The following is a 26397-nucleotide window of genomic DNA, read 5'->3' on the forward strand; positions in this document are numbered from 1 at the left end:
ATTGTTTTAATCTCTACCTTATTAAATTTTTTTTTCAAGAAAGTCCCTATCTTTTGTAAAAATTCCAATCGTCACTTTAGTGTTATCACCAAAGCACGGAATTTAAAGAAACTAAAGTTATCAGAATAACTTTGCCGAGAGAAAACATAGAAATAATTTAAAATTAGAAATATAGAAATTAGAAGTGAAGAATCAAAATAAAACGTATATTAACGTGACGGTAAAACCATTAAATATCAGCTCATTAGAAATTTAATCATGCCAACACCTTAAATAAGATTGAATATTTTTGTCTAGATTCTTATGTTATGTTATATGAATAAATTTTATTATATACATGGGACCTTTTATAAAAAAAAACGATAATTTAGGGTTTGAACTAAAATATTAAAAAAAATCCACAAGGTAGGTTTTTTTTTTTTCAAATTTCCAATAAGAAATAAAAATATGTAAACATAGTCTTCTGAGAAGTTTGGCGTGTGCTTGAATACAAACGGTTCCCGGACGGCAAAGGAAAGCTCCATTCCATACTTCCAGTGTGCTCAATATTGAGACACAAATGCATCATAAATTATACAATACTTTTCCTTCTACTCCCTTTCCTTGCCGTCTCCATGAATTCAATCTTGACGTTTGTCTAACAACATTATCCAAGTTGTCACATTACCTCGTTCACTCTCTCTCTCTCTCTCTCTCTCTCTCTCTCTATATATATATAGTTTAGAACCAAAGAGTAGTGCAAGTGTGATATAGAATGGGTAGTTGTGTTGGTAAGAGCAGTTCAATTTATCCTCTGGCGCCGGCCGGCGAGACTGGCCGGATTAGGGTTATGATGAGTGTGAGAGAGTTCAGGGAGCTGGCGGGCCGGACGAGAGACGACGGCGAGATCGGGCGGCTCATCGTGGAAGGATGCAGGAGAGGGAGGTGGGAGATGAGGAGTGTTTGTGGACATGGTGAGGAGAGGGAGAGGGAGAGGGAGAGGGAGAGGGAGGGGGAGAGGAAGGTTGAGGTGGGGAGGAGCTTGGAGACTATTGATGAGAGGAGATAAGATGGTGATGTTTATTGTTAATTAGTTATGTATATTGGATATTTAGAAGAAATATTCTCTGTTGTCAAGAAATTCTTCTCTTCTTCAATTATTTTCTTTGTATTAAGTATTCGTTTGATGTACTTTGAATATATGGTCTACTTTTCCAACTCTTTTTTCTCTTTATTATTTTTTAATCTTTTAAGAGTAGAGACACGGAAAAATTGTATATATTTAACACCTCAGTGAAGAATCAGTATCGTGAATACCTTATGAATGTATAATGTTCACGCTATACTGTTTTCACTAAAAAAAAGGCTCAAATATATGTGGGATAAGCAAAATAGGGGCTTAAATTTATTTTTATTCTACACAAATAAATAGGGGTTTAAACTATTGGTGTTAACTTCAATACGAAGCATTATAGGGTTCACATGAGAGTTTTAGTAATTTAATTCTACAAAAAGTCTTCCCGTCTTTTTTTCCGACCTATCTCCTTCCCTAAGCTCTAAATTTTTTTATCATATCTCTCTACATGTTTCTTCTACCACTCTATATGTTTCTTCTACCACTCTACATTAGCATCCTTCAAAGTTGAGTAAAATGAGTTCAGATGAAAATTCTGGGATGAGAGTAGCATATTAAAGAGAAAGAAAATAAGAAGAAGGGAAGAAGAAGAAGAAGAACGTGTAGTAGTTTGTAGCTTTTAAGTCAAAAGGTATTTATACATTTTTATAATGCAGGGGACAAAATAATACTGAGTTAAAATATAATTAAATTATAAAATCCCTGGTATGCATGCACAAACAAAGGAAACTCCTTTATTTCATCGAGGCTGACGATATTAATTTGACTCAAATTTCTACGTGTTATACCAAGATGGAACTTCTAGAAGATATATTTATGCATTGAACTTTTCTTCAAGAACTCTCCCTCTTGTTGCAAAACCTTTTTGACACTGGGTCATGAATAAAACGTTTGGCGACCACTGCACCCCACTGTATATTTTGGTGTGGCTGGAAAATAGTATTAGATTAGGAAATTCTTGGACTTGTTTATTTTAGAAATAAAGTTAATTATAGAATAGTTTTTTTTTTTTTGTTATTCTCAAAATGAGATATTTATTCTAAGAATAATTATTCTTATATTTATTTATATTATAAAATAAGGGTGTAATAATTATTTTAATGTGATATAAAATGAAAGAAAAGATGGGAAAAAAGTATTTTATTTTTTATGAAATTATCATAAATATCCTTTGATTTGATATAAAGTAGGTTGATGAGATAGATATCAAGGGTAATTAGTAATTGAGTTAGTGTGTAGTATAAGATGTAATTTTAATTAATAGTGTTTATATTCTATAATAGAATTATTATGATGTTTAGGTGTTATTCTGAAATTAAGAGTTGTATTTCAAAATAAGGAAAATAATTATTTTCCGACAGTGAATAGTTAGGAAAAACATCAATTTTAGATTTTTAATTTAATAATATTCTTATATTCACTTGTATTCTAGAATAAGGGTGTAATAATTATTTTTGATGTGATATAAAGTGAAAGAAAAGATAAAAAAAATATTTTATTTTTTATAAAATTACCTTAAACACCCTTTGATTTGAAATAATTTAGGTTGATGATATATATATATATGTCAGTAATTGGGCTAATGTGTGGTATAAGATGTAATTTTTGTGAATAAAATTATTATGATATTTATCTGTTATTTTGAAATAAGAATTTGTATTCTAAAAAAAAGAAAAAAGTTATTCATAAAGTAAACGGGGACTATGAAACCCTAACAAAAATAGCTTGTTCTTGATACGTTGTTTTAATTGTTGTTCGGTCTGTAATTCAGTCAAGTATAGAGCTTGTTATTAAGGTTCTTACCCTATTTCCTCTCTCCTTTTATGTATCAAGTTTGTAATTGGTTGATGATATTAACGACACTTCAGTCTTATGACTATTTTTCAAAAAAATAAAAAATTTAATGACAATTATAATTTTTTAAAAGTTTTCAGTAACAATTATATAAAAAATTCCTTCTTTTTTTGTTGAAAAGGTTATGGTTGTTGTATTAATTTCGTCGAACTGCTGTTATCATTATCATTAGATACCTCTCACATGGATCAATATATAAGATCATCCCTTTGCTTCTATCTAAATCCATTCATCAGCACAATTCAAATCAAAGAATTTTTTATCTGATTAAATTTAGCGATCTACATATGTTTACTTAACTCCAAGAAAGGCCTTGATACCCTTCTTACTCTTTCTCTGTACATCCATTGAGCTTGGAGATTAAATACTAAATTGTGAATTATTTCTTAAGGTATGTGATTTACGTGCTAAAGTGAACCAACTAGAGAGGAAAGATATTCTCGCCTCCATGTGAATGTCCCACGTAGACCCGTGAATCGCTCTTAATCTTCTTGTAAACTGCATCACCTGCGTCCAGCATACGTGCATTCTTTGAAACAATCAATCGTAGAGCCAAGACCTTAGTTTGTTATGTGGAGACTGAGTTTTTGACCAAACTTCTTTTACCCACTGCTAAATTTAATACCAAAAGAGTGTTTATTTTACTATAGTTGTTAAAGAAAACTTATTTTTAGATATAAATGTCGACAAGTTTAATGTTTATATCTATAAGCTAACGAAATAAAATACATCTTACGAGCGATATATGTTTATATATATAATATTAAAATTATTAGTAATTTATTTAGAAATTTTCAAATAAGACGATAATAAATTTTATTGAAGGAAAAGATCTCATATAATTTAGAGTTTGGCTAGCATGACTATAATATCTTTTAGTTGGTTGTATGAGGTGCTTGTACCATACTTAGTGCTATAGTGGATCTGGTTTATAATTGAATGCATATAAGTTGTACCGTGTTATAGTGAAATTGAAGTGAAAACATTTTCTTCGCAACATGTTCTCTTTTTAAATTCATGTAAATCTACATTTTTTCTGTTACTATATATAAAACACTAATCCAATCAATGTCTTATATAATGCTAAACTTGTAAGCATTTTTTCTTCTTAGATAAATAGTGATAAATTCAGCATTTTACTAGTGAAACATACTATTATTTTTGGTATGAAACATACTATTTTTGGTATTAAGTTTGAGGTGATCTATTTAGATAGAAAAAAAAGGGCTAGTTCGGTCAAAAACTAATGAAAACTTTGCTTTAAAAGGGTTTTTTTTTTCTCATGTATACCCTTAAAAATTCTTTTTATTTATATGTATACCTTCTAATGTTGATGATACTTACACCTGTATTACTCAAAAGTCAAAACACAGCTTTCGTTTGATATAACTTTTAAAGCCCATAATTTCGGAATGAGTATCCCTAACCATTAAATTTTGAACAAGTTAGTAGAAACCAAAAAAATTATCCTTGCCATAATTTTCGTACTTATCTCTTTTAAGGGTATATATTACCTTTTTCCTACTAAATTATTGAGACTTTATTTTATATTTATTGAAAAGTAATTGGGACGACATACGTGAAAAAATATACAAGTTTTGAGGGATAGACGGATTTTTAAAAAGCATACACACAAATAAAAAGCCCTTCCCTTAATTCAATTATTTTTATTTAAAGGCTTTCCAAATTTAACTGCTGTCATGTTTGTTCTCACTTTCTACCCTTTTCTCAACAACAAAAGAAAACCAAAAAAAACTACTCACTTTTTATCCAACGTTTTGAATCGAGGTACTTTGTGTTTACTTCACCACTCTTAACTTTCCTTCAAAGTGCAGGAATTATTTGGTTCACGGCTGGGTGATCTGGTTCATAAATGGACCAGTTAGTCAGTGGTTTAAACAATCCAACAATTATTAGATCATCTCATTTGCAATTATGATGACGAAGCAACCACTAAACAATGTAGTCGTAGAGCACTGAGCTCTTGACATATATACTGTAGGTGTCTTGATATACAAAGTGTAGGTGTCTTGATATACAAAGAATTCTCATCTTAATATGACTTCATGCGTTAAGACTTGGAATTGGAATACATATATACTGAGTAACAAAAAAAAATCATCATACAAAGAGTAACGCTGAATTCATTTTAGGGTGGGGCGGGCACACACAGACACAAACTAGTGCGAACAGAAAAATACGATTCCATTTAGATCTGATCAGTGTAAACTTAGTTGCGAACAAGGGAGCAAACAACTGAACAACATTCCATAGATCAGGAGTTTGTCTTGTTGCATAATGATGCCTCAAATGTTCTAACCAACTCTATGTGCAAAACAAAGAACAGCCCGTTCTTCCCTAGAAGTATGAAGATTTGATAAAAGGCAGAAAGGAAATGGTACAGCGAGATAACTTAAACCAAAAGACATGTACCTTAGTAATTTCTATATGTTTCGGATATATATATAGTAGTGCTATCAGCACACCATGTACCTACAAACATTCAATTCATGGGAGGGCGAGGTGCACGCGGTCGCACAGGAGTCTTTGACGGGCTGACCCTGGAATGTAGCAAAAGAGAGAATAAATATGGACAGCAAATACAAAAGACACAAAATTAGATGTATAATAAAATAAAATTGAAAAGGGAAAAAGAACGACTAGAAAGAGCATACCTTATTGGCAAAGACCCCAGTACAACACCACTGCAATTGAGTGCAGCGGTGGCACTCTCAGCCTGTAAGAAGGATATTCCAACTAGTAAGAAAAGCTCCAATGAACACTAACATCAATGTTGTAGGCCAAGTACAAAGTAAGCTGGAGTAAAGGAAAAATGACAAAATACCGACGAGGGCATAAAAAATAATAAAGAAGCACACCGCACAGTACAGACTGAAAATCTAGTTTGTACAAATCCTAACTTCCTTCGATGATTAAGTGTGAAAACCAAGGAATAGGATTTCTTTTTCCATTTTTTTTTTATCAAAATGATTGCAAAAATGATGCATCACGAAATTGTCTTTATGAGACTTTCCCATTGTCATACCAAATGTTACATGACAGATAAGGGGGATATTGCGTTATCCAAAAGGTAACATTCTCCAGATATCTAGTTTATCAACGGCCCAATCTGCCACCGTATCGGCTCTAAACTGAAGAATATGATATCTGCAGATTGTTACATTTTGGATAAAGCACATTTAGAACAAATTTTCCTCCAATAAGAAGTCAAAAATCAAAAATAGAGTTGAAGCATCAAACATGGTCTCAAATTAAGTCAATGTATCAAACAGGCCAGAATGTCAGATGATAAGCATAGGCAAAATAGCATATGAAAATTATAAGCATATAAGGTCCCCTTGTAGATAACAAATGGACTAGTCCAATTCAACATCCTCTCCTGGAACTTGGAACACAAATTATTACCTTAGATATCCTGCAATAATGCAATTACTGATGCACAATTCTAATAGAAAAATTTTCACAACATCGCACTTATCTAATTTAACTTAAATTATAACAACTTTATCTTCATAATTGAAGTTGTGTAAAACATCCACCTAACAAAGGTGGTCAAGCTACTGCACAGCACATGTGTTTATGCACGTACATAGGCGAGCTCTTATGCAGTCTAGCAATAAAACATTCAACTATTATTTATACCAATAATGTACATGGCATACTAAAATTGTATCTAATAAACATATAAACAGGTAAAACAAGTACATGGATATATTGAGAATTATCATCAAATCAATTCACAAACATGATTATATTATGCTCGTATTATTACTCAACTAAACCAACAAGTAAATATTCCCAGAAAGATTAGCCGAAGAAAATACAAACTAGGATACTAATCAACAAACTTAATAAAGATAGATATCTTTATCAATAATACAACCTATATTTATTATATGAAATGCAAACACGTACATAAATAGCAGATAGGTGGTCCATATGCAAGGGCATGCATATGCAGTAAAATATATATGGATAAGGCCCAACTGCAAATTAGGAATGTATAATGTGTATGTTGGTGGTTTATGCACCAACACCACCTATGCAACTACATAGGTGGCCTATGAAGCTGCTTTAGGAATAACTTTATTGTATGACAGATACCAGGAGATGTGATCCAATAGGACAGCTCCAACATCTAAATAAGAAACAATATAAATAGGCATAAACAACAGAAAGTATTAAGGTTATTATCAGCCATTTTCTTAATATCAATGTTGTTGTTTGCAATAAGAATCTATTTTAACAATGGCAGAAAAAACCTTTTTACAAACTCATATATTGAATAGGACTTCAATAGCATTAGAAGGTTGAATATTTTGGTAAGGAGCAGTGCAACTATTAAGCATATAGCATAAGATTTGAATTAACCAGAGAGAAAAAATAACAAGTAGTTCATCCATACAAGATAACTTTTGAATTGATCACAGAGGAAGAAACAACAAGAAGGTCTCTACAAATGTAATATGATTAAACAAGAATATAAATATAGATGGCAGGAAGATGGCAGGAAGAAGGCAGTTCCTAATATACAATCTCTCGTAGAAAATTCCCATAATCCATGTAAATATATCCGCAGCTAGTGTAGCACAATTTAGAAATGCACTACAAATTGCATGGCATGAATCCCTCCAAATTCCAAACCATTAGAGTGGTACGACAAGCAAGCCTCTGACCGAACAAAGCTTCTTCATGTTTAGGATGTAATATGTTCCTACAAATCTTTTAGCTAGGTTTAATGCAATTTTAGACAGCTTATCACTCGTCCAGGCCTGGCAATGTATAACAGCTTTACACTCACGATTCTCCACCATTATGCTACATGAACAATCACAAACTAAACAAGACCTTATGCAGTATAGGCAAAACAATTCTTGCACACAGAAGTAACAAGATAGTCAAGTTCCACCAGTATGGCATGAAGTATGAACATAGCCAAATAAAGAGCACTATCTGAAGACAAATTAAGTCCCATATAGTCCAGGCTCAAACTGTAGAAAGATTTTTTCCAAGAGTTTCAGGTTTCTGAAAAAGACATAATGTTTCAAACTTTCATCATTCCAGGCTTGAACTACAATAAGCTTCTACTAAAAGTGGCAGGTCTTTGGAACTATCATTCATCTATCCTTGGCTCATTATGCCTAGCATACCTATATTATAATAGGTTAATTATAATACTCACTTTTGCTATTTTATTAGATAAAGGTAATATTATGAAAGAAAAAATCTAAAAAATCCTCAATACAAAGGACTTCACACCACAACAGAGGAAGAAAATCAAGATGAGTAGTTAAATATATTGCCATACAATGAAATAAACACTTGAAATGTTACACAAGAGGCATTATCAATTGTCACAATACTTGTTTACCCATATGTATTGCGAGTTTCAAATGGGCACGATCAAATGATTAACTAGAACATGATACTCCAAATAAATGGGGCGACCTACAGGAATCTTCTGTCATCTTTCAACTTTGAATTGTCTTCCATCAACTAAGAAATGCAGACACATCTGACATTTGTTGGATATGGCAAGTTGGAGACTTCATTAAATCAACGATAGTCATACCAATCGGCAAGAGGTGTATTGACAGCATATCGACACATGACACGAGGGATGCAGCATGACAAAGATAGCCACACTAACTAGCACAGCCGCATGCCTAGCCATGCCGGTTCGGTACGGCATGCAAAGCTCTATTTTTAAAAGTTTTCTTATTTTCATCAATCATCATCAAATCAATCTTAGTTTTCGTGCATGTTCAATATTTATATCATATCATAGGAAAATTGCAAAATGTTTATCTGTATGAAGACTATGAGACATTATAACAAGCATTATTATCAACAAATGAGTTTTAAAAATTATCGACAATATTCAATGCAACATTCTTGTATTATTCTTGTGCCAGTAAATGAAGTCTTTGATCATTCTTGTCACGCTACGTTCAACTAAATATTAATTTTAGATATCAAACTATTATCAATTAATATTATATATTGAAAGTTATTATGTGTTCAATTTTATTATAGAGTATTCAATCATATTATGAAGCGTTTAATCATTAATATTAGTTATAATGAATATATTCAATCATTTATATTTTAAATAATATTTATGTATTACTGTTGTTTTATCTTTAATAAAGATAAACCACTATGATGCAGATTTTAATACATATATTTAAAGCAAAAACCAAATATTGACATGCCAAAAACTCAATTATTTCTAAATATTCTAAAATTTTTATTAAACATATTATAAATATATGCCAATGGCACGCAAAGGCATGTCGATTGGCATATGTTGTGCTCATAGTGCCATGTGCCATTGGCATGGCCCTCACTGCCACACAACACTGCTCCTAGCAGCGATCCGCTCACCGTTGTTGCTCGTCTTTGCTCTTTGCCACTCGTCATCGACCTCATTGTTGCCTATCGCTCACCCCAACTCAATGAAAAGGTGTCGCTCGACAAGCTCGATGGCGAGCAACAAAAGGCAAAGGCAAAGGCAAAGGCAAATAGTCTCCCTCCTCTTTTTCTCTCCCTCTCTTACGACACATCCTTGCCGTGTCGGCCAGTGGTCGGCATGACCATCCTTGCTTTAAAGCATTCATTCATCTATCTAGAAAGAGAAATAATGTATGAATAAATCAAGGTACTACTTCGGTACTTCAATGTAATTCTAGACTTCTAGTGTTTGCTAAATGGTAACCAATGAACCCTTGGTCAAGAAAATGAGGATTCCAACTATTCATGTTGATACTACAATGAAGGATTTGTTTAATAAAGATTTCATATAGATACTACCCATGAAACTGTAGGTGGATAATGACTTGAAATTCACGCAAGAGCATAATTACTATGATATGTAGATCTCCATTTTTGTGAACTTTTTGTCTATTAAATTATCAAAACTTCATATGTCCAATGTCCAGTATAAGTCAAACATAAAAGGTTTGCCACCATGCACCCCCTGAACATCATTCAAGTCATCGAAACAACCTCTCTAGCAGTTACCACGATAACTTCTGCAGGATGCTCAAAGCTTGACTTAAGCAAAGGGATTTCCCAAAGAGCTTATACATTGTAGATTTACTTCAATACAGAAATTCAAGCAGAGGTGCTTCTTTCAGTAGTAATAGGATAAAGGGTGGATTCTCTGGCAACGGTTTGATCGTCCGATTAACTGGATCAGAGTTTGGATATGCACAGCCAGTAAAGAGATGAAGAGAGATTTTTAGAGTTTGGATATTCAAGTGCCAGTCATGAATCTTGTGCCTAGCATATATCATCTATTGGACTTCATGTATCATAGACCTACAATAAAGGGTTCATCATCTCAAGCTTCCAAAATGATATCTAATTCCAACTAGTGCAATCAAATGCAAAGCATGAGTTAATACAACAAGCAGACCCAAGAAGTCCATTTAAACTGTCATAATACTCTGACATCTTTGAATTATGTGGCACACACTACATGAAGGCAAGAGCACTCTCCAATAGAGGTGATGTATCAATTTTAGAGACCACCCAGTGAGATGATCAGATGACCATTCTCTTGAAAATCCAAATTATACTAACTAGATTATTGACCTGGTCTCTAGGAACTCATCACCAGAGATAGCTATATCACCATCAAAATTGGAAAGAAAAAAAAAAGATGGCTACTCAACTTTCTTCTTTTCTAAATGGCAACAGTTGTCTTTCACATGTGACCCTCTCATTTAAAATAATATCCATATAGGTGAAAGTCTTCCAAATGCACCATTAAATGACAAGGGAAACTTATATTTCACACCCTTTACATTGACAAATTTAGGGTTTAAAACCTAACATTGAAAGATTTTCATTTTGAGTTCCTTGTTTTCTTTATTCTGAAAAACCACCCCAAGTTAGATGTAACCCAACCAAAGGTGATGTAAAGCAACAAAGAGCATTCCCGTTAGTTCCTAATTTAATCATTTGATTTTTTTTTCTACATCTATACTTATGTATCCCTCTTAAACATATAGGAGAGGATATTTGCAGAAAATTTAGTGACCAGAATTGAATCTAACAAAATATTGTTCCGCTGATGCCCGCCTTTTAATTAGCCTTCTTTAAGTTAAACGTACAGTAGGGGCTCAAATCTAACAAATTAGGGTGTGAAATGTAAAATAATAAAAAATTTGGGGTGTTTTCTAAGAATAAAGGCCAAAACATGTGGCATGAAATATAAAGTCCAAGGGCTTATCTGGGTAAGGAATATTCCTGTATTCCAAATGTAGGAATTGAAAATTGAAATTAGAGGATCCTCTGGGAAATTTCCATTGGATTGATTTAATTATATAGTTTGGATTTTAGGAAATTTTGGAGGAAAAAAGAAAGAAAGAGAGATATGGGAGGAAGAGGAGGATGTGGTGGAGGAGGAGGAGGTGGAGAAGGTGGTGGTGGTGGTGGTGGTGGTGAGGTGGATGACTAGATGGTGGTGGTGAGGTGGATGACTAGGTGGTGGTGGCGGGTGGAGGAGAAGAGTAGTGATAGGAAAGGGAGAGGGAGGGATAGGGAAGAGAGAATGTGAGAGAAGAGAATGAGGGAGAGGATGCACATCCTTCAAAATTTTCATCCAAACACCAATTTAGGAAAAATTTCCTATCCTTCTAGAATGTTCTAAAGGAAGTTAAATTCCTACAAATTTCTATAGGAATTTAGGCTATCTGAACAGGCCCTAATAATAGGGTGCGAACCATAAATAAAAATTCAGGATGTGAAATGTAAGTTTCCCTAGATAACAACACAGAGAAAACAAGATGTAAAGGCACCAATTCTCATATCATAGGTTTGTCCATTAGTGTGATTGTCATTTTATTTATGTATCATGAACCACCTAGTATCTAACGGGTCCACATAAGTCACAAAAGATATCACGAGAATTAATATACATCCAAATATTCATGCTTCACATCCTTATAGAAGTTAAGTGCTTGGAATTCTAGGAAACACGCATACCCCAAAATGGGGTAAGTATTTGTATCTCATACATTTTCAGAGAATCATGAATTAAAATAATTAATTTTTATTTTTGGATACGATTGGATACGTTGGGGATTTGTTCCGAATACATTTGGATTTATTAGGATAATCGAGCAGGTTTAAATTTATAAACTCCTAAAGCTTAACTTGCTCACCCTCCCGTATTCGTTCTCCCCCTCTTTCAAACATTTCATGCCCTAGCTCTCCCCTTCTCTCTCGACCACAACGACAATGTCGTTCTCTGTTCTCCCCCTCTCAACAACACCATTCTCTCGGCACTCGACAGCGGCAATCTTCCTCTCTCACTCTCTCACGCCAGTATTTTCTCCGCCCTCTAGTTGTCTCTCTTTTTTTCCCTCAATTTCTTCTTATTTTTTTCTCTAAATTTTCTTCATTTGATTTCTTCCACTTTCCCCTTCTCAATTCGGTTTTCAATTTTGTTTCTCAATTTTTTTTCTTCTTTGTTTCTTTTCTTTTCTTAGTTTTTTCTCCCTTGTTCTTTGAAACTTTTTTCTTTGAAATTTGCAAATTTTCTTCTCTAAATTTGTCTTCTCTGTTTTATTTACAATTTAATTAATTTTGATATGGTTACTTAAGTATTACATGATTAAATATAGTTACTTAATTCTGATATGATTACTTAACTATTACAATTTAGTTAATCCTCTCTCATAGTTTTTTCAGATAGACTCATTTTATAGAAATTTGTTTACAAATTTATTGCTTTAGGTTCCTAGCTCAACTACTTATATTTAATTTGAATGATGCAATTCCATCTTCTTAAATGATAAATTATTGTGGAAAAACCAATTATATGTTAACTTAGAATGTTAGAATGCTTATATTAATACTACAATTAGATTAGTATAGTGTTCGAACTTAGAATTTCTCTATTTTACTTTAACCATAGAAAAATGACTATTGCAAGTATGAGTCTAGTACTAGTAGTGTGGCGGCACATGAGTGTGCCCCACTTTGGAAATATGTAACCAAATTGGAAAAGATGGGAGGAGGGAATACGAGAAAAGGATTATAGAGGAGGCTGAGTAAAAAATAAAAAAACTCTATGCTGAAGCCAATTTCATTGCCAATATCCGCTCAACATGGAACTTCTAATATGCCCTTTGCAACAGTTTTTGAGAAGTCAATTAATATAGCTTCTCATAATCAATTACACAACAAAATTGTTAGAATGTTCTACTCTGATGGGTTACCTTTTCATCTTGCTAAAAACCCATATTATGTTATGTCTTGTACTTTTACAACTAACTATCAAATAGTAGGTTACTTACCTCCTAGATATAATATATTAAGAACCATGCTTCTCCAACAACAAAGGGCAAACATGAAAGGTTATTAGAACTTAATTAAAGGCACATAAAGGGAAAAAGGAGTTAGTATTGTGCGTAATGTCCGGACAGATGAACAAAGAAGACCTCTTATCAATTTTTTGACAGTGACTGAGAGTGGTCTCATATTTTTTAGAGCTATAAATTGTGAGGAGTACAAAGATAAGTTTTTTATATCTAGCTTGATCAACAAAGTAATTGAAGATGTGAGGACATAAACTGTGGTACAAGTCATTACCTGTGAAGCATGGATACAGATACGGGATAGGGGGATACGTAGATACAGATACGGGGATAAGATAAATTTTTTAAAATAGGATACGGATACGGCATGGATACGCCAATAAATAAAATAAAATATTTTTGATTTGTTGTCAACCAATATAACATACCGTAAAAAATGATTATCCTATAAATGATAAGATAAAAGGAAAGACAACTACATATTTAATATCTACATGCCTAAAACTTAAAGAATAATATTGTAATAGAAACTAATATGAAACTTAAAATGTTGGTGAAACATTAAAACCTAATTCAACTATTAGTCTACAACTATTTTATATCTTTAAATAGGTTTCAAGTTATGTGTTTAATTTATTATCAAATAAACAAAGTCTTAAAGTATCCCGAAGGATTAGACAATCATATATACATATAAAGTATATGTTTTATATCACTTTTAGCACAAAAAGAAAAAAGAAAAAGGATTTGATGATCAAGAAATGTATCAGAGTCATATCGGAGCCATATCTTGTTGTATCGAAGATGTATCAAAAATTAAAATTAATTTTTTTAATTCGGATACTCCTCCGACCGTATCTGATACATATCGGGCCGTATCGATATCCGATACATATCGAATACCGATACAGAGGGGCAAACGAAGTATCTGTGCTTCATAGGTCATTACTAATACATATCGAATACCGATACAGAGGGGCAAACGAAGTATCTGTGCTTCATAGATCATTACTAATAATGCCCCTATTTGTAAGTTAGTTGGGATGGGAAGGCTTAGTATTCAAATATTTTTTGGACTTCATGTGTTCTCCGTACCCTCAACCTTATATTAAAGAATATATGTACCTCAAAAAACACTGAGAAGAATGAGCTTATTTTTTATGAGTGCAACTAAATATCCATTGTGGCAAACGGATGAAACGTGCATCAAAAACTTCATCATACAACAATATATGCAACTAGTCATTTTTAATGAATTTGTAAATTTAAAGTTGCTTCAGATACACGTTTTTCCTCAATTTTTGTGATGCTAAGAATCAAAACTATCAAACGTGGGCTACAAACAATAGTTGTTAGTGATAAATAAAATTCTTATAAAGAAGACGATATAGGAAAGACATAATTTGTGAAAGAGAAGGTCCTTGACAATATATGGTGGGACAAAATTGAATATGTATTATCTTTTAATGAGCCTATTTATTCAATGTTGTGATTTGCTAACATAAAACAAATCTTGCCTCCATTATATTGAAATGTGGGATAATATGACTAAAAGAGTGAAAACAACTATATACAAACATAAGGCAAAAAAAGAAGATGAAGAGTCCTTTTTCTACTCAGTTATGCATAAAATTTTTGTGATAGGTAAGATAGAAGCGATATTCATCTTTATTGTTTAGTACACTCATTGAATCCAAGGTAAATTCAATGCTTAAAAATTTATTAAATAGTTATTGGTTCTTTTTGGTTTATAGTTTTGTTAATAATTTTTATGCTCTTCTTACTAGGTATTATACCACAACCTCGATCAGTGAGAATTCAAACCACACTCCACACAAGGATATAGAAATTTCTCGTATTAAAAACAAGTGTTTGAAAAGATTCTTTCCAAATAAGGAAGATGAGAATTATAAATAATAAGTATGCCAATTTCTCAACTACTATAGAAGATTTCGGTAACTATAACTCTATTAAAGATAGAGATATTCTTGATCCAAAAAAGTGGTGGATCATTCATGGTGCTTTCGTAGCTAACCTTAAGAATTGAGTGCCTTAAATTACTCGGGCAACCATGTTCATCATCATATTGTGAGAAGAATTGGAGCACATGTTCATTTATTCACTCAATGAAGAGAAACAAGATCACTCCACAACGAGCAGAAGATCTAATTTTGTCCATAGTAATTTTTGTCTCCCCTCTGAAAAGATCAACCAAGCGTATGGAAGGGGAGACCAAAATGTGGGATGTTGGAGGAGATTCATTCGACACATTCAATGGAGCGAATATTCTATAAATTGCTAACTTCTTACTTGATGAACCTGATTTAGAGTTCATTGTATTCATTGATGAAGGCAATGAGGAGAATGACTTAGATGGAGATGAATAATTAATGTCATTGCTAATTACACTACTGACTTATGACTACTCTCATTTTGGTGTTATGCAAATTGTGAAATGTTGGTGAATGTACTTTATAAACTTCGGTGCTATGACCTATAAGCCTATGAGTTGATCATATTAAATATAATGATATCTACTATTCTCACTTTGGTGCATTATTCGTTGAATGTTGATGTATTATTTGTCTAATTGTCTTTGATATTTACTACTCTCATATTTGCTATTAAATCCTTATGTATATAATAGATATATAAAAATTTGAATGCAACGTTACATGTAGGTTGTTATTAGAATATAAATTCCTTTTTGCACATACACATGTATAGATTATTAGAATATATTTTTTCTATATAAATCTTTTGTTGTCATATCCTAAATGTATCGTATCCTATTTTTTGAGAATTTGTCGTATCCCCGTATTCGCATCGTATCTATATCCTATATTCGTATTCGTGCTTCATAATTAGAATTGCTTGATGAAATTCTCTTTATCCCATATATTCAGCGTAGCTATTTAGGACGCTAAGTTCTCTTAAAAATATGTTTTCAACATGGTTCCAAGTTCCAACCGATCCCGCCCGACACAAGGTCTCCCTTCTCTTCTCTCACTAATTTTTTTTCGTTTCTTCTCTCATCAGTGCCCCATCTCTCATTTCTCTCTTCTCTCTGCCTCTAGTGTCTCCATCTCTTCTTTTCTCCAATCTCTTTCTCTGTCTATCTTACTCTCTCCTTCAATCTTTATTGCTGCAGGAGAAAATTTGTTGCAGTAACAGAGAGTGAGATAGAGAGACAAGAGAGACAAGAGAGAGTGGAGAGAGAGAAAGAGAGGAAGAGATTGAGAGGAAAAGAGAAGGGAAAGAGAAGAAATAAAAAAAATTAATGAAGAAATTTATCTTGTGACATTAAAAGAGAGGGAGGAACAAAGAGATTGAGGGAAAAAGCGAGAGAGAGAGGAAGGAGAGAAGAAATAAAAATAAACAAATTTTGCCTTGTGGCAATAAGAGAGAAAAGGTAGAGCGAAAGGAAAGAAAATTAGAAGAAAAAAATTTGCTTGACAATAATAGAGCAAGGGAGAAAAAGAGAAGGAAAAGAGAAAGAAGAACCAACTCAGTATTAATTAAAGTTTTGAATAAGTTAATATGATTTTAATTTTTAGACTTCATATATAAAAAATTATTATTTTCTTATCACTTTTCTAAATTTTTAGAAACAATCCCGTATTTTTAAATAATATTTAGAATTTATATAATTAAAAAATAGTTTGATCCGATATAGGTAGCCGGTATAGCCAATCTGACCGATACATATTGTTTTTCCGAATGGTCGATTCCCAATCTCGATACCGAGTTTTGAAACCTTGGTTTCCAACCAAATCTAGAAATTCCTTGAGTTGCAAACTATGAAGCTAAAGAATTTAATATATTTAACAAAATTCCAGCATAAGTTCATAAAACAAAGGCTACTGACCATTACAAACTCAACAAAAGCAATGCGAGTGGAATGATGATAGTCCCCAAGCAACCTCAAGCGATAGACCTATATCAAGTAAGAATTGTGTCATATATTTGCTCTTTTTATAAAGTAAACAATTTTGAGTTATTCACCCTAATAAGCATTTACTAAAAAAATTGACTATATATGCATGTCAATTTATATATATATATATAGAGAGAGAGAGAGAGAGAGAGAGAGAGAGAGAACCTCTCCACATATCGACTCAAAGAAGAGCTTGACATCAGCTTGAGTAATCTACAGCAGATAATTTCATTAATAGAAAAGTTGTGCTACAAAGCTCGCACATGAGGGAGCACGGCATATAATTGATTTGCAGCCAACCTTTTTGTCAATATTTGTACAATACACAGTCCTTGCACACATCTCACGTTCATCATCAGACTGAAGGCCACAATTAGAATAACTAGTTAGGCACTTAAAAATTTAGTGAATGTGTAAATTGTTGTGAGATTATTTAACTTACCCTTGGCAAGAAGGATGGATTTACAGGTGCAATAGCAGTTTTTGAAGGAAGGACTCTCACAGGATAATATCCCAGCACTGTTCCTGACAAATTCAAAGCAGCTCTAGCACCCTCTGAAGATGCATGAGAGCATGACAACAGTCAAATCATTTCTTAATTATTTTTTTGATGCTGGTAAGCATATTTGACTATCTTCCACCAAAACTCACCCTCATCAGTGAACTCTATAAAAGCAAAACGGAGAACAGAATTTGGATCCCCACACACACGGCAGTCAACAACCTTCAAAATTAATGCAAAAAATAAGTTCTAATGCAACAAGCACCATGAATAGCACAAAAGAAATAAAGGGAACTTACCTGCCCACAGTTAATAAAGAGTGCCGCAAGCTGTTCTTCAGTAACCTAAAAAACAAAGAAGTAAATATATAATTCTCCAACATAGGAATGTATAGAGAACAATGAAATACACAAAGGTATAAGATTCAGTTTTGGGCAGATCATACATACAAGATAGTCAACAGAAAACCATAACCAATGTTTAAAACTTAGAATACCATGAAAAAACAAATAATATTTAAATGTTTAAAAAACTTCAGAATCCACTCTGCTGAATTTATCTTAAATGTATACACTTGATCACAACATTCACCAATTATCCTAGCAGAAGACCACATCTGACCAAAGAAAAATAAAGACAAAATGTATCACTCCCTGTCGGTAGGGACCAGTAAAGTTCTAAAGTGAGCAAATTTTGATTCAACAAGAAAATAAAAAGAAAAAAGAAAGCACGCCTTTTGAATACTTAGGATCTTCAAGAGTCACGCTCTAGTGGATATTGTAAAAGGACACTAGCCCACAGCCTGAATGGCCTGAGGAGCTTACATAATAATTTTAAAAGGTACAGGTAGAAATGTAGGTATTGAGAAAGATAAGAGTTCTCAGTGCAAACAGTTGTGACAAAGGTGCAAAGGAAGCTAAAACACTTTTTGCGAGATAGAAATCAAGGTTCTAAGTGTCGGTTTCGAAATCGGGATTGGGTGCTTAAAAAAATGACATATATCAGTCGTATCTGCTGTATCAGCCTTTGTTTCGGACAATTTGGGGCGGAGATTAACTAAATTGGCCACATCGGCCAATCTGTTTTGGTGAAATGGATCAGGAGCAAAATCCATGATAGAAACCTATATGTGAAATGTGGGGAAAACTTTAAAAGAGGAGCATCTGATTATGTAAGAAGTGCAGAAATTAAGAGTTCTTTCACATAATTACCACCAAACACTTTTCGTATATCACAATTGCCACTACATTCTTCCAAATATTATGATCATTGAAATCATTGGACTCTTCCAAAATTGTCATGCTATCAATTAAATATAACTAATCACAATTAAAAGTTAAAACCTAACCAAGATAGTGAAATGATCATTTACTGTTGTATAAATCATTTGAAATGGTACTTAATATTATAGTAAAAGTGGATCTAAATCACGATCCAATTATCTTGATTTTGTTCCAATTAAACCATTGACATATTTTAACATTCAACACTTTGAGAAATAACAGTATTTTTGTCATTTAGATATATCCATTAACTTTAACATCTACCTATTAGGAATATTCTGTGAACATCCTTTAAACTGTAATGGCAATTTTTAAAGAGCCCGATAATTTCAAAGGCTATAATGAAATTTTGAAGAATTTAGTGGCAACTTCATGATATTTGAAAAACGTAAGAAGCCCAATAAAGAAAGAGTCAAACATGAAGTAACAATAAAATAGGATCAAAAACTTACTGTTCCTACTTTTGCTCTCCAACAAGTACATATCAATTGGCACAGGGAGATGATATTCTAAGAGGGGATATTGTAAAGACTGAATATGATAAAGATAAATTCCACCACCAATTGCAACTTATTGTGATTGTTAAGTATCAGAAGAATGTCTGTTACATTAGTGGTGTCTAAAGGCCGTGACCCATCGAAGCATCAATTCTTTTTCAGTTGCACAAATCTCCTTCAGGTGCATCACTAATTCTCCTAAAGCTAATGACATGAGCTAATGATGAACAAGTCCCACATGAACATTCCTTTAAATGCCCAATCGTTGCAAACAGGGGCACAGCCATGCAGGAATTTCAATTTTAGAGGATATTCACCTAGAAATACTTGTAAAAATATTATCTTTTAAAATGATGTAATTAAAAAAAAATTAAGGGTGGGGGGGTGCCAATTTGTGTTATTTGTAATAATTTTACTAAAAGATTCTTATACCAAATAAAAAGAAAATCCAAATCCCAAATCTAAGAGGGAATATGTATGATACACCAGAAAAGTTCATATCTTTTAATTCACGAAACATCCTTTTTTCTCGCAGACAAACTATAACTACAGCCCTTTAAAAGATTATCTTCCACATTTGATTCCTAAATCCATCAACTAATGATCATAAATTTTCATGATGTGAACTATACCAATTAGTAAATCCTTATATGATTGCTCTTCAGTTAGGACATCTTCCAAGGTTGGAATTACAAGACGATTTTGATATAACTATACCTACTTAACCCTCCAACATCTTGCCATTCCTTTTATTCCTAGATACTAATTACTTCTTGCATCAGAATTTCAATGCAATAAAATAAAGCACTTGGCTTGTTATTCTTTCATCTCAGAATGTAGCTTCTTAGATGTTTTGGCGCATTTCCATTAAGATACTCTGAAGTTGAAATCAAGGTAAACAAAAGAAGCAAAGAGATGTGGTAGTGATCACCTTATTACCATGATTCAACGATGGCCGTGCCGGCACGGCACGGCTCATGCCACGGCACTTGCCGACCGTGCCGTAAGAGAATGAGAGAAAGAGGTAAGGGATACTCACCTTTGCCATTGTAGTCATCGTCGCCGTCGCCGTCACTCCCCGATCACCTTTGTCTCGATCTCTCTTCTCTCTCGGAGGCTAGGGCACGAAGCGAGCGGCGATCGGCGATCGGCAATCGACAGGCGGCGATGCATTAGAAGGGGTGTCGTGCGGCACCATCGTGCCACGTGCCGGTACGCCGCCGGCACGGCCATCCTTGCCATGATTTGAAGGATTGGTCGATCTCGATCCCAATCAATTGACTAGGATCAGGTGGGATCATCCGATCTGAGCTAATCCCGATTCAAATTTTCTTCTCTCTTTCACTACTTCTCTCTCTTTCTCTCTACCATAGCTATTACTTCTCCGATGTAGAAATCTAACTCTAGCAAACTTTCACTATGTGATTTTTTTTTATTTCTTTCTCACTCTTCTCTTATTTCTTCACTATAGTTTTTTTTATTCTCTCTCCTTCATTGTGGCAAAATTTTATTCTTTTTGTTTCTCTACTCTTTCTCCTTCATTGCAACAGTTTTAAGTTAGTACTTTTTTTGGTTTTCAGGCTTCATATATGAGTAATTATTATTTTCTTATTTTATTATTTTTAAAAAAATAATTTAGAATTTTTCTATATTTTTAAATAATATTTAGAATTTTATATAATTACAAATAGTCTGATCCAATCTGAGCGGCTGATATGTATCGTTTTTTGAAAGGCCGATCCTAATTTTTTGAACTTTGCTTACTATTATAGTTTCTTGAAATTAAAAAGAAACGGCAAATGCTCTAGTTTCTTGAAAAGGTACTTTTATCCAAACTCATGAATGTGGAAAAAAGAAACACTTCAATAGTTTGGGCATGTTAAATAGATACCTCCGAGACCCTTAAGGATGTAATTTATTTCAGGCAGATGATGCAATGAAAAGGAGAGGAAGACCAAAAGAACGTTTCAAAACTTATAGCAATAAGACATAGCCTCTTTCTTGTTAGAGTGATACAAGGACTAGACCTATTTTTTTTGGATTAAGGGTCTCTAGATTCTCTACTATCCAGAATTAGATAGAAATGACAGATTTAGAATCAATTCACCAAATTGATTCTCTATTTCTGACAAGTATGTCATGAAACCATTATGCAAAAGAATTTGTAAGCTTTAGAATCACCCAAAATGCATCTATAATTGCCCATTATGCAGAAAATATAACCACACTAACACATAACTGTTTGTCTCATGCATATATCGTTTATCAAACAACTATTCTATGGGTATCAAGGAGGCTGGAAAAAAATTAAACTAAATGAAAAAGTAGTAAATTAGAACTTTCAGATAGATAATTAGAGGGTTGGTTGGATAAATGCAAGGCTCCAAAAATGATATTGAGATCAGGATTGAGCGTCCAAAAAAATAATACGTATCGACTGCATTGGTCGTGTCGGCGACCCGCATTGAATCGGACTAATTTTTAATTACGTAAAATTCTAATCATTTAAAAATACAGAAAATAACAAGGTAAGAAAATAATAAATATTTGCTATGAAGCCTAAAAACTAACAAAATCTATTAACTTACTCAAAATGTAATAACTTACCAATAATTAGCATTTTTTTTTCTTCTCTCTCCCCCTTTTCTTTTCTCCTCTCTTTCTCTTTCTCTCTCTCTTCCCTCTCTTATTGTCGAGGCAAATCTTTTTTTCCTTAGTTTTTTTATTTCATGTCTCCCTCCCTTCTCTTTCTCTCACTTTTACTGCCACAAGGTAACTTTTTTTTCCGATTTTTTCACCTCTCTCTCTCTTTTCTCTTTCCCTCTCTGTCTCTCTCTTGTCACTCTATCTTACTCTCTGCTACTGCAGTAGATCTTGGTCGGAGAGAAGGAAGAAAGAAAAACAAAAAAAAATTCAAAATCAAATACTAAACTGAGGTCGCCAAAGGTCGAGCTCATTGGATCTCAATCAAAGTATGTCACCGAACGTCGTGGTTGCCCGGATCTACGTCAGCTGCCGTCGGTTAGGAGGGAGAAAAGTGGAGAATGAGAGAGAGAAAGAGAGAACTCGTACCAATTTATAATTGATATGGATTTGGATCCTTCTTGGATTCAACTTGTATCAATAGAAAAATATCTGTATTGGACAGGATTGACTAATCTGACCAATACCTAGATCGAGATCAGCCAAAACCTAGATCCATGGATAAATGGAGAAAGATAATCCTACTTAGGATATAGTACAGAGGTACTTGGCATCTTGAAAGATAAAAAGGGGGAAAAACTAAATTGACTCCCAAAACACTTCTACTCTATAATGGATTACAAGGTAAATTATCCCAGATGACAAATTCCGTTGAAAATCAAGAGCTTTCAAGAAGGAACCGAAATCACATCATATCCAGGTAAGCAAGTTTAGCATGGATAGCATGAAGAGTTCCATTTGTTGTCGATGAACTAGGGTTTGAGTCAGATAATGAAACTGATATCTAATATAATTTGTTGCTCTAAATTCTAATTATTCAAATAGAAAATCAGTGGGACAGATGGGTTACTCAAGCACAGATTATCTAATGTCAAGCTTAACCCTATAAAGAAACTTTAACTGCATACAAATAGCCTTTTTCACATGAAATTCTTAAACCTCAATGTAACAGTTATTCAATATAACATCAATAACAATTACTACTTCTCATTAGACCTTACACAATTGCAGCTAAATATGTAGCTATCCAATAAGAAAACATGAAATTAAGGGCATGTCTCACCTCTTTTTCTTTATTTTGATTTCAAAACAATGAAATAGTAAGCAAGAAATAGTTCTGGTTAATTCCATCAACTTTTTCCAAAATTATACTGCCATTCTGCTTCCAAGTATTTTGAATCTAGTTATAAAAAGAAAAGAGCAAGATTTTTAGCAGGAAGGACCACCCAAAGTCTAGGTAAGTAAGCGGAGTCTTAAGAGATAAGACAACTGGAGTTAGAGCAAAAGAATTAGAAAATTATTTAACTATTAAATAATAGCACAATGTGTGAAAGTGTACTTTGCTCGTCTGGGTGCCAATGAAAGAACCAGAAAATCCCCATGTTAGCACAATAAGTAAATTATCACAAACCCCTTCATAGTGTGTAATACAGGAAAACAAACAATGATTATTGGTCTTAGAAGAGAATCAAATTCTCCTAAACTCTTATAGAATTAAGACAGAAGCTTACTTAAGATATTTTCACAGAATGGCCTTCTGGAAACATAAATTCCAAGCTAGCAACTTTAATGAGAAACTGTCTTGAACCTAGGAAGTCTTATTGTCTCAAATCTACAAAACCACTGATCACCACAAAAACTCAAGTTTATCTTCAAAGCACGACAACAAAGCAAATGTTAATAAATTCCCTTGTAGCCATTTCAGCAAGCTTAGACATAATTTCAAGAAATCTGTGTCATACTAGCCAGGAGTAAGAGAAAAGACAAGATGAAGCAGAACATGATGCATTTCTCCGTCTATAGCATGTTCTATAGTAAGTGACTAAGGACAAAATCTCAGCAAACAACTGCTAGTCTGACGTATCAGAATATAGTCCGGATAGCGCAATAATTGAATCAAACAAGGGAAATCCAGATGGAAATAAACTACCAGTAGAGTTGAACCTTATGGTATGTCTCATCATCCAAGGACCAAGATATCAATAAAAAGAAGAGAGTTATCACCTGATGATCTATGTCAGACACGTAGACAGTCCTCCTAATCACCTCCTCTCGCTGTGCCTGACTCGTCCTGCTGTTCATCCGACGCTTCCCTTGACCAAAACCATTCTTCTTCTAACCCAATCATCATCAACCAAAACAAATTTTAACACAATTAAAGCATGATTAAACGAAAATGACGAACGGAAGAAATAGAAAACAGAAGATCACATTAATCGACGTCAAAACCCTCACCCGTCTTCCACCACCGCCATTAGCACTCACAATTCCCACTCCACTATTACCCCCAGACCCATCAAAGAACCCAAAACCGGCGTATCTGTTCCCGGCTGCGGCGAGCGACGGCGGCACGAACTCCTCCGCCATCGGGTTCAGCTTCGAGAGTAGCTCCTCCAGATCCCTCATCTCCCTCTTAAACCCCTCCCCCGCCGCCGCCTCCTCCCCGTTCCTCGCCACCTCATCGCCGGCGCCGGCGCCGGCGCGGTGGGGAAACTTCTGGCCCTTCATCTGCAAGGCGGCGGCGGCGGCGGCTGCGTCATTCCGCTGCCAAAGGACGCCGTATCCGGCGGCCGGATCCACCATCCGCACCGCCGGCGACGAGTGTCGGCCGTCGAGATCGCCGGAGGCGATCGAGTCTTGCCCTCCGCCGGTGCCCCCGTTCGCGACAAGATCGATGCCGTTGGTGCTCTCAACGACGACCATGATGCGTTCTTCCTCTCGCGCTCTCGTCTCGCTTATTCTGTTCGCCTGTATATATATGTAAGAGTATATATTAAGGGAGGAGAGGAATAAGAGTGATTAAGATCACCGGGTTGGATCGGGGCACCGCCGTGGAGAGCAACCAATCGGACTAAAGAGATCAGAGGGAGTAGGGTCGTGGTTGGTGGAGCAGAGAGGAGGAGGTCATCGGATCGTCCGTTGCCTCTCTCTCCTGCCCTTTTTGGACCTTCCCCTTTCTCTTCCAGTCCTAAACCTTTTCCCTTTTTTACCCCTTTTTTCCCTTATTCCATTTTCTCAGAAAAAGAAAATAAATTGAAAATATATCTTAATAGTTAAGGCCCAAATGTCATTCGAGGCCCATGGGATGGGTATGGAGGATGGATGGAGGATGCATCATCCATCACGTAGCCGTATGTTGACGAGTCACATCATGTATGCGAGCGTATGGGGGGGGGGGGTGGTTGGGTATGGGGCATCATGTAGCATGGGGGAGGAGGGTATGTCGAGGATCTGCCACGTGTGCGGCGTGCGTATCATTTTGAAATGGGAGAGAGTGGATAAGTCAAAATGGAAGGGGTCGCTTTCCGTGCCAGAAACCGCAGGCGGCGAGGGAGAGAGAGCCGTGGTTGTCCGGTAATTCTTATACTGGTCGTTGGGTGGAATTACGGATCGGAAGTTTGGCCCAAACACCGGCCACCATTTTTGACAACTCTTTGCTGAGACTGAGTTTTCTTATTGGTTTTGTTTTAAGTAGCGTCTCCATGTGAAATAACTTTTAAACTAGTATAGTTATGCTTTACTTTAAAAAAAATCTTAAATCAGTTAATATAGTGTTTAATTTAATTGTGGGGGTCAAACATGAAGACATGGAAACATGCAAACTATAAAGAAAAAAATACTTAGAAGGAACTTGCAAACTTTAAAAAATTAATTATTAGTAATGATTCATAATTGTTCACTATGATGCTTTATATTTTGAAATCTTTGGAGGACGAGTATTAATATTTTTAAATTCAGATCGCTCTATTTTTTTGGAGCTATATCAAAATAATAATTATTTTGTTCATACATCCAAACACCAAACTACTTTATCATTCCTTCTAACCTCTTAATTATAATTAATAGTCACAAAATTAATTAGCTGTTGTTTCTTTATTTCCACTCAACAAACCTCTTCTCCAAACTATTTTTATCATTTTCACCCAAAAAGCCTCTTCTTCACTTTCTCAAATCAGGGACAACTAGTCCTTCTTTCTTGACTTACTATCATCTAAAAGGGGCTATAAATATTTGATCTGAAACTCCTATATTTTAGGATTCAAAATATTTTTTCTGTTTTTCCTTCTTTTTTTCCAAATATATCAAATAGCTCTTCGCAAAGTTATATTTTTAAACCAAATATTGCTTCAAATCATAAAGCAAAAATTTTAGAAC

At 34.2% G+C, this 26397-nt stretch overlaps 1 protein-coding gene across 11 annotated transcripts; it reads right to left on the reverse strand.

The window, feature by feature from the left end:
- Positions 1–4615: 4615 nt before the first annotated feature.
- LOC140801387 (polyadenylate-binding protein-interacting protein 12-like) lies at positions 4616–25257 on the reverse strand. Of its 11 annotated transcripts, none has more exons than XR_012111424.1 (12): positions 25052–25253; positions 24478–24990; positions 24247–24357; positions 18059–18103; positions 17909–17981; positions 17700–17812; positions 17558–17617; positions 17423–17470; positions 17189–17257; positions 5644–5705; positions 5402–5529; positions 4616–4830 (listed from the first exon to the last, which is right to left on the reverse strand). XR_012111424.1 is itself a non-coding variant. In XM_073156481.1 (11 exons), exons 2-11 carry the CDS (start codon positions 24943–24945, stop codon positions 5472–5474), a joined length of 1107 nt encoding a protein of 368 aa, XP_073012582.1. In that variant the 5' UTR covers positions 24946–24990; positions 25052–25251; the 3' UTR covers positions 5150–5471. The 11 variants fall into 11 exon arrangements, 5 of the variants coding, with proteins under 5 accessions (XP_073012582.1, XP_073012584.1, XP_073012580.1 ...); XR_012111425.1 differs by lacking the exon at positions 4616–4830 and adding an exon at positions 5150–5326 and having other exon boundaries at positions 25052–25200; XR_012111423.1 differs by having other exon boundaries at positions 24478–25257.
- Positions 25258–26397: the final 1140 nt, after the last annotated feature.

This window comes from Typha latifolia, chromosome 14, assembly GCF_019914945.1.
Source record: "Typha latifolia isolate L0001 chromosome 14, TyphaL0001v2, whole genome shotgun sequence".
In the NCBI taxonomy this organism is placed as follows: domain Eukaryota; kingdom Viridiplantae; phylum Streptophyta; class Magnoliopsida; order Poales; family Typhaceae; genus Typha; species Typha latifolia.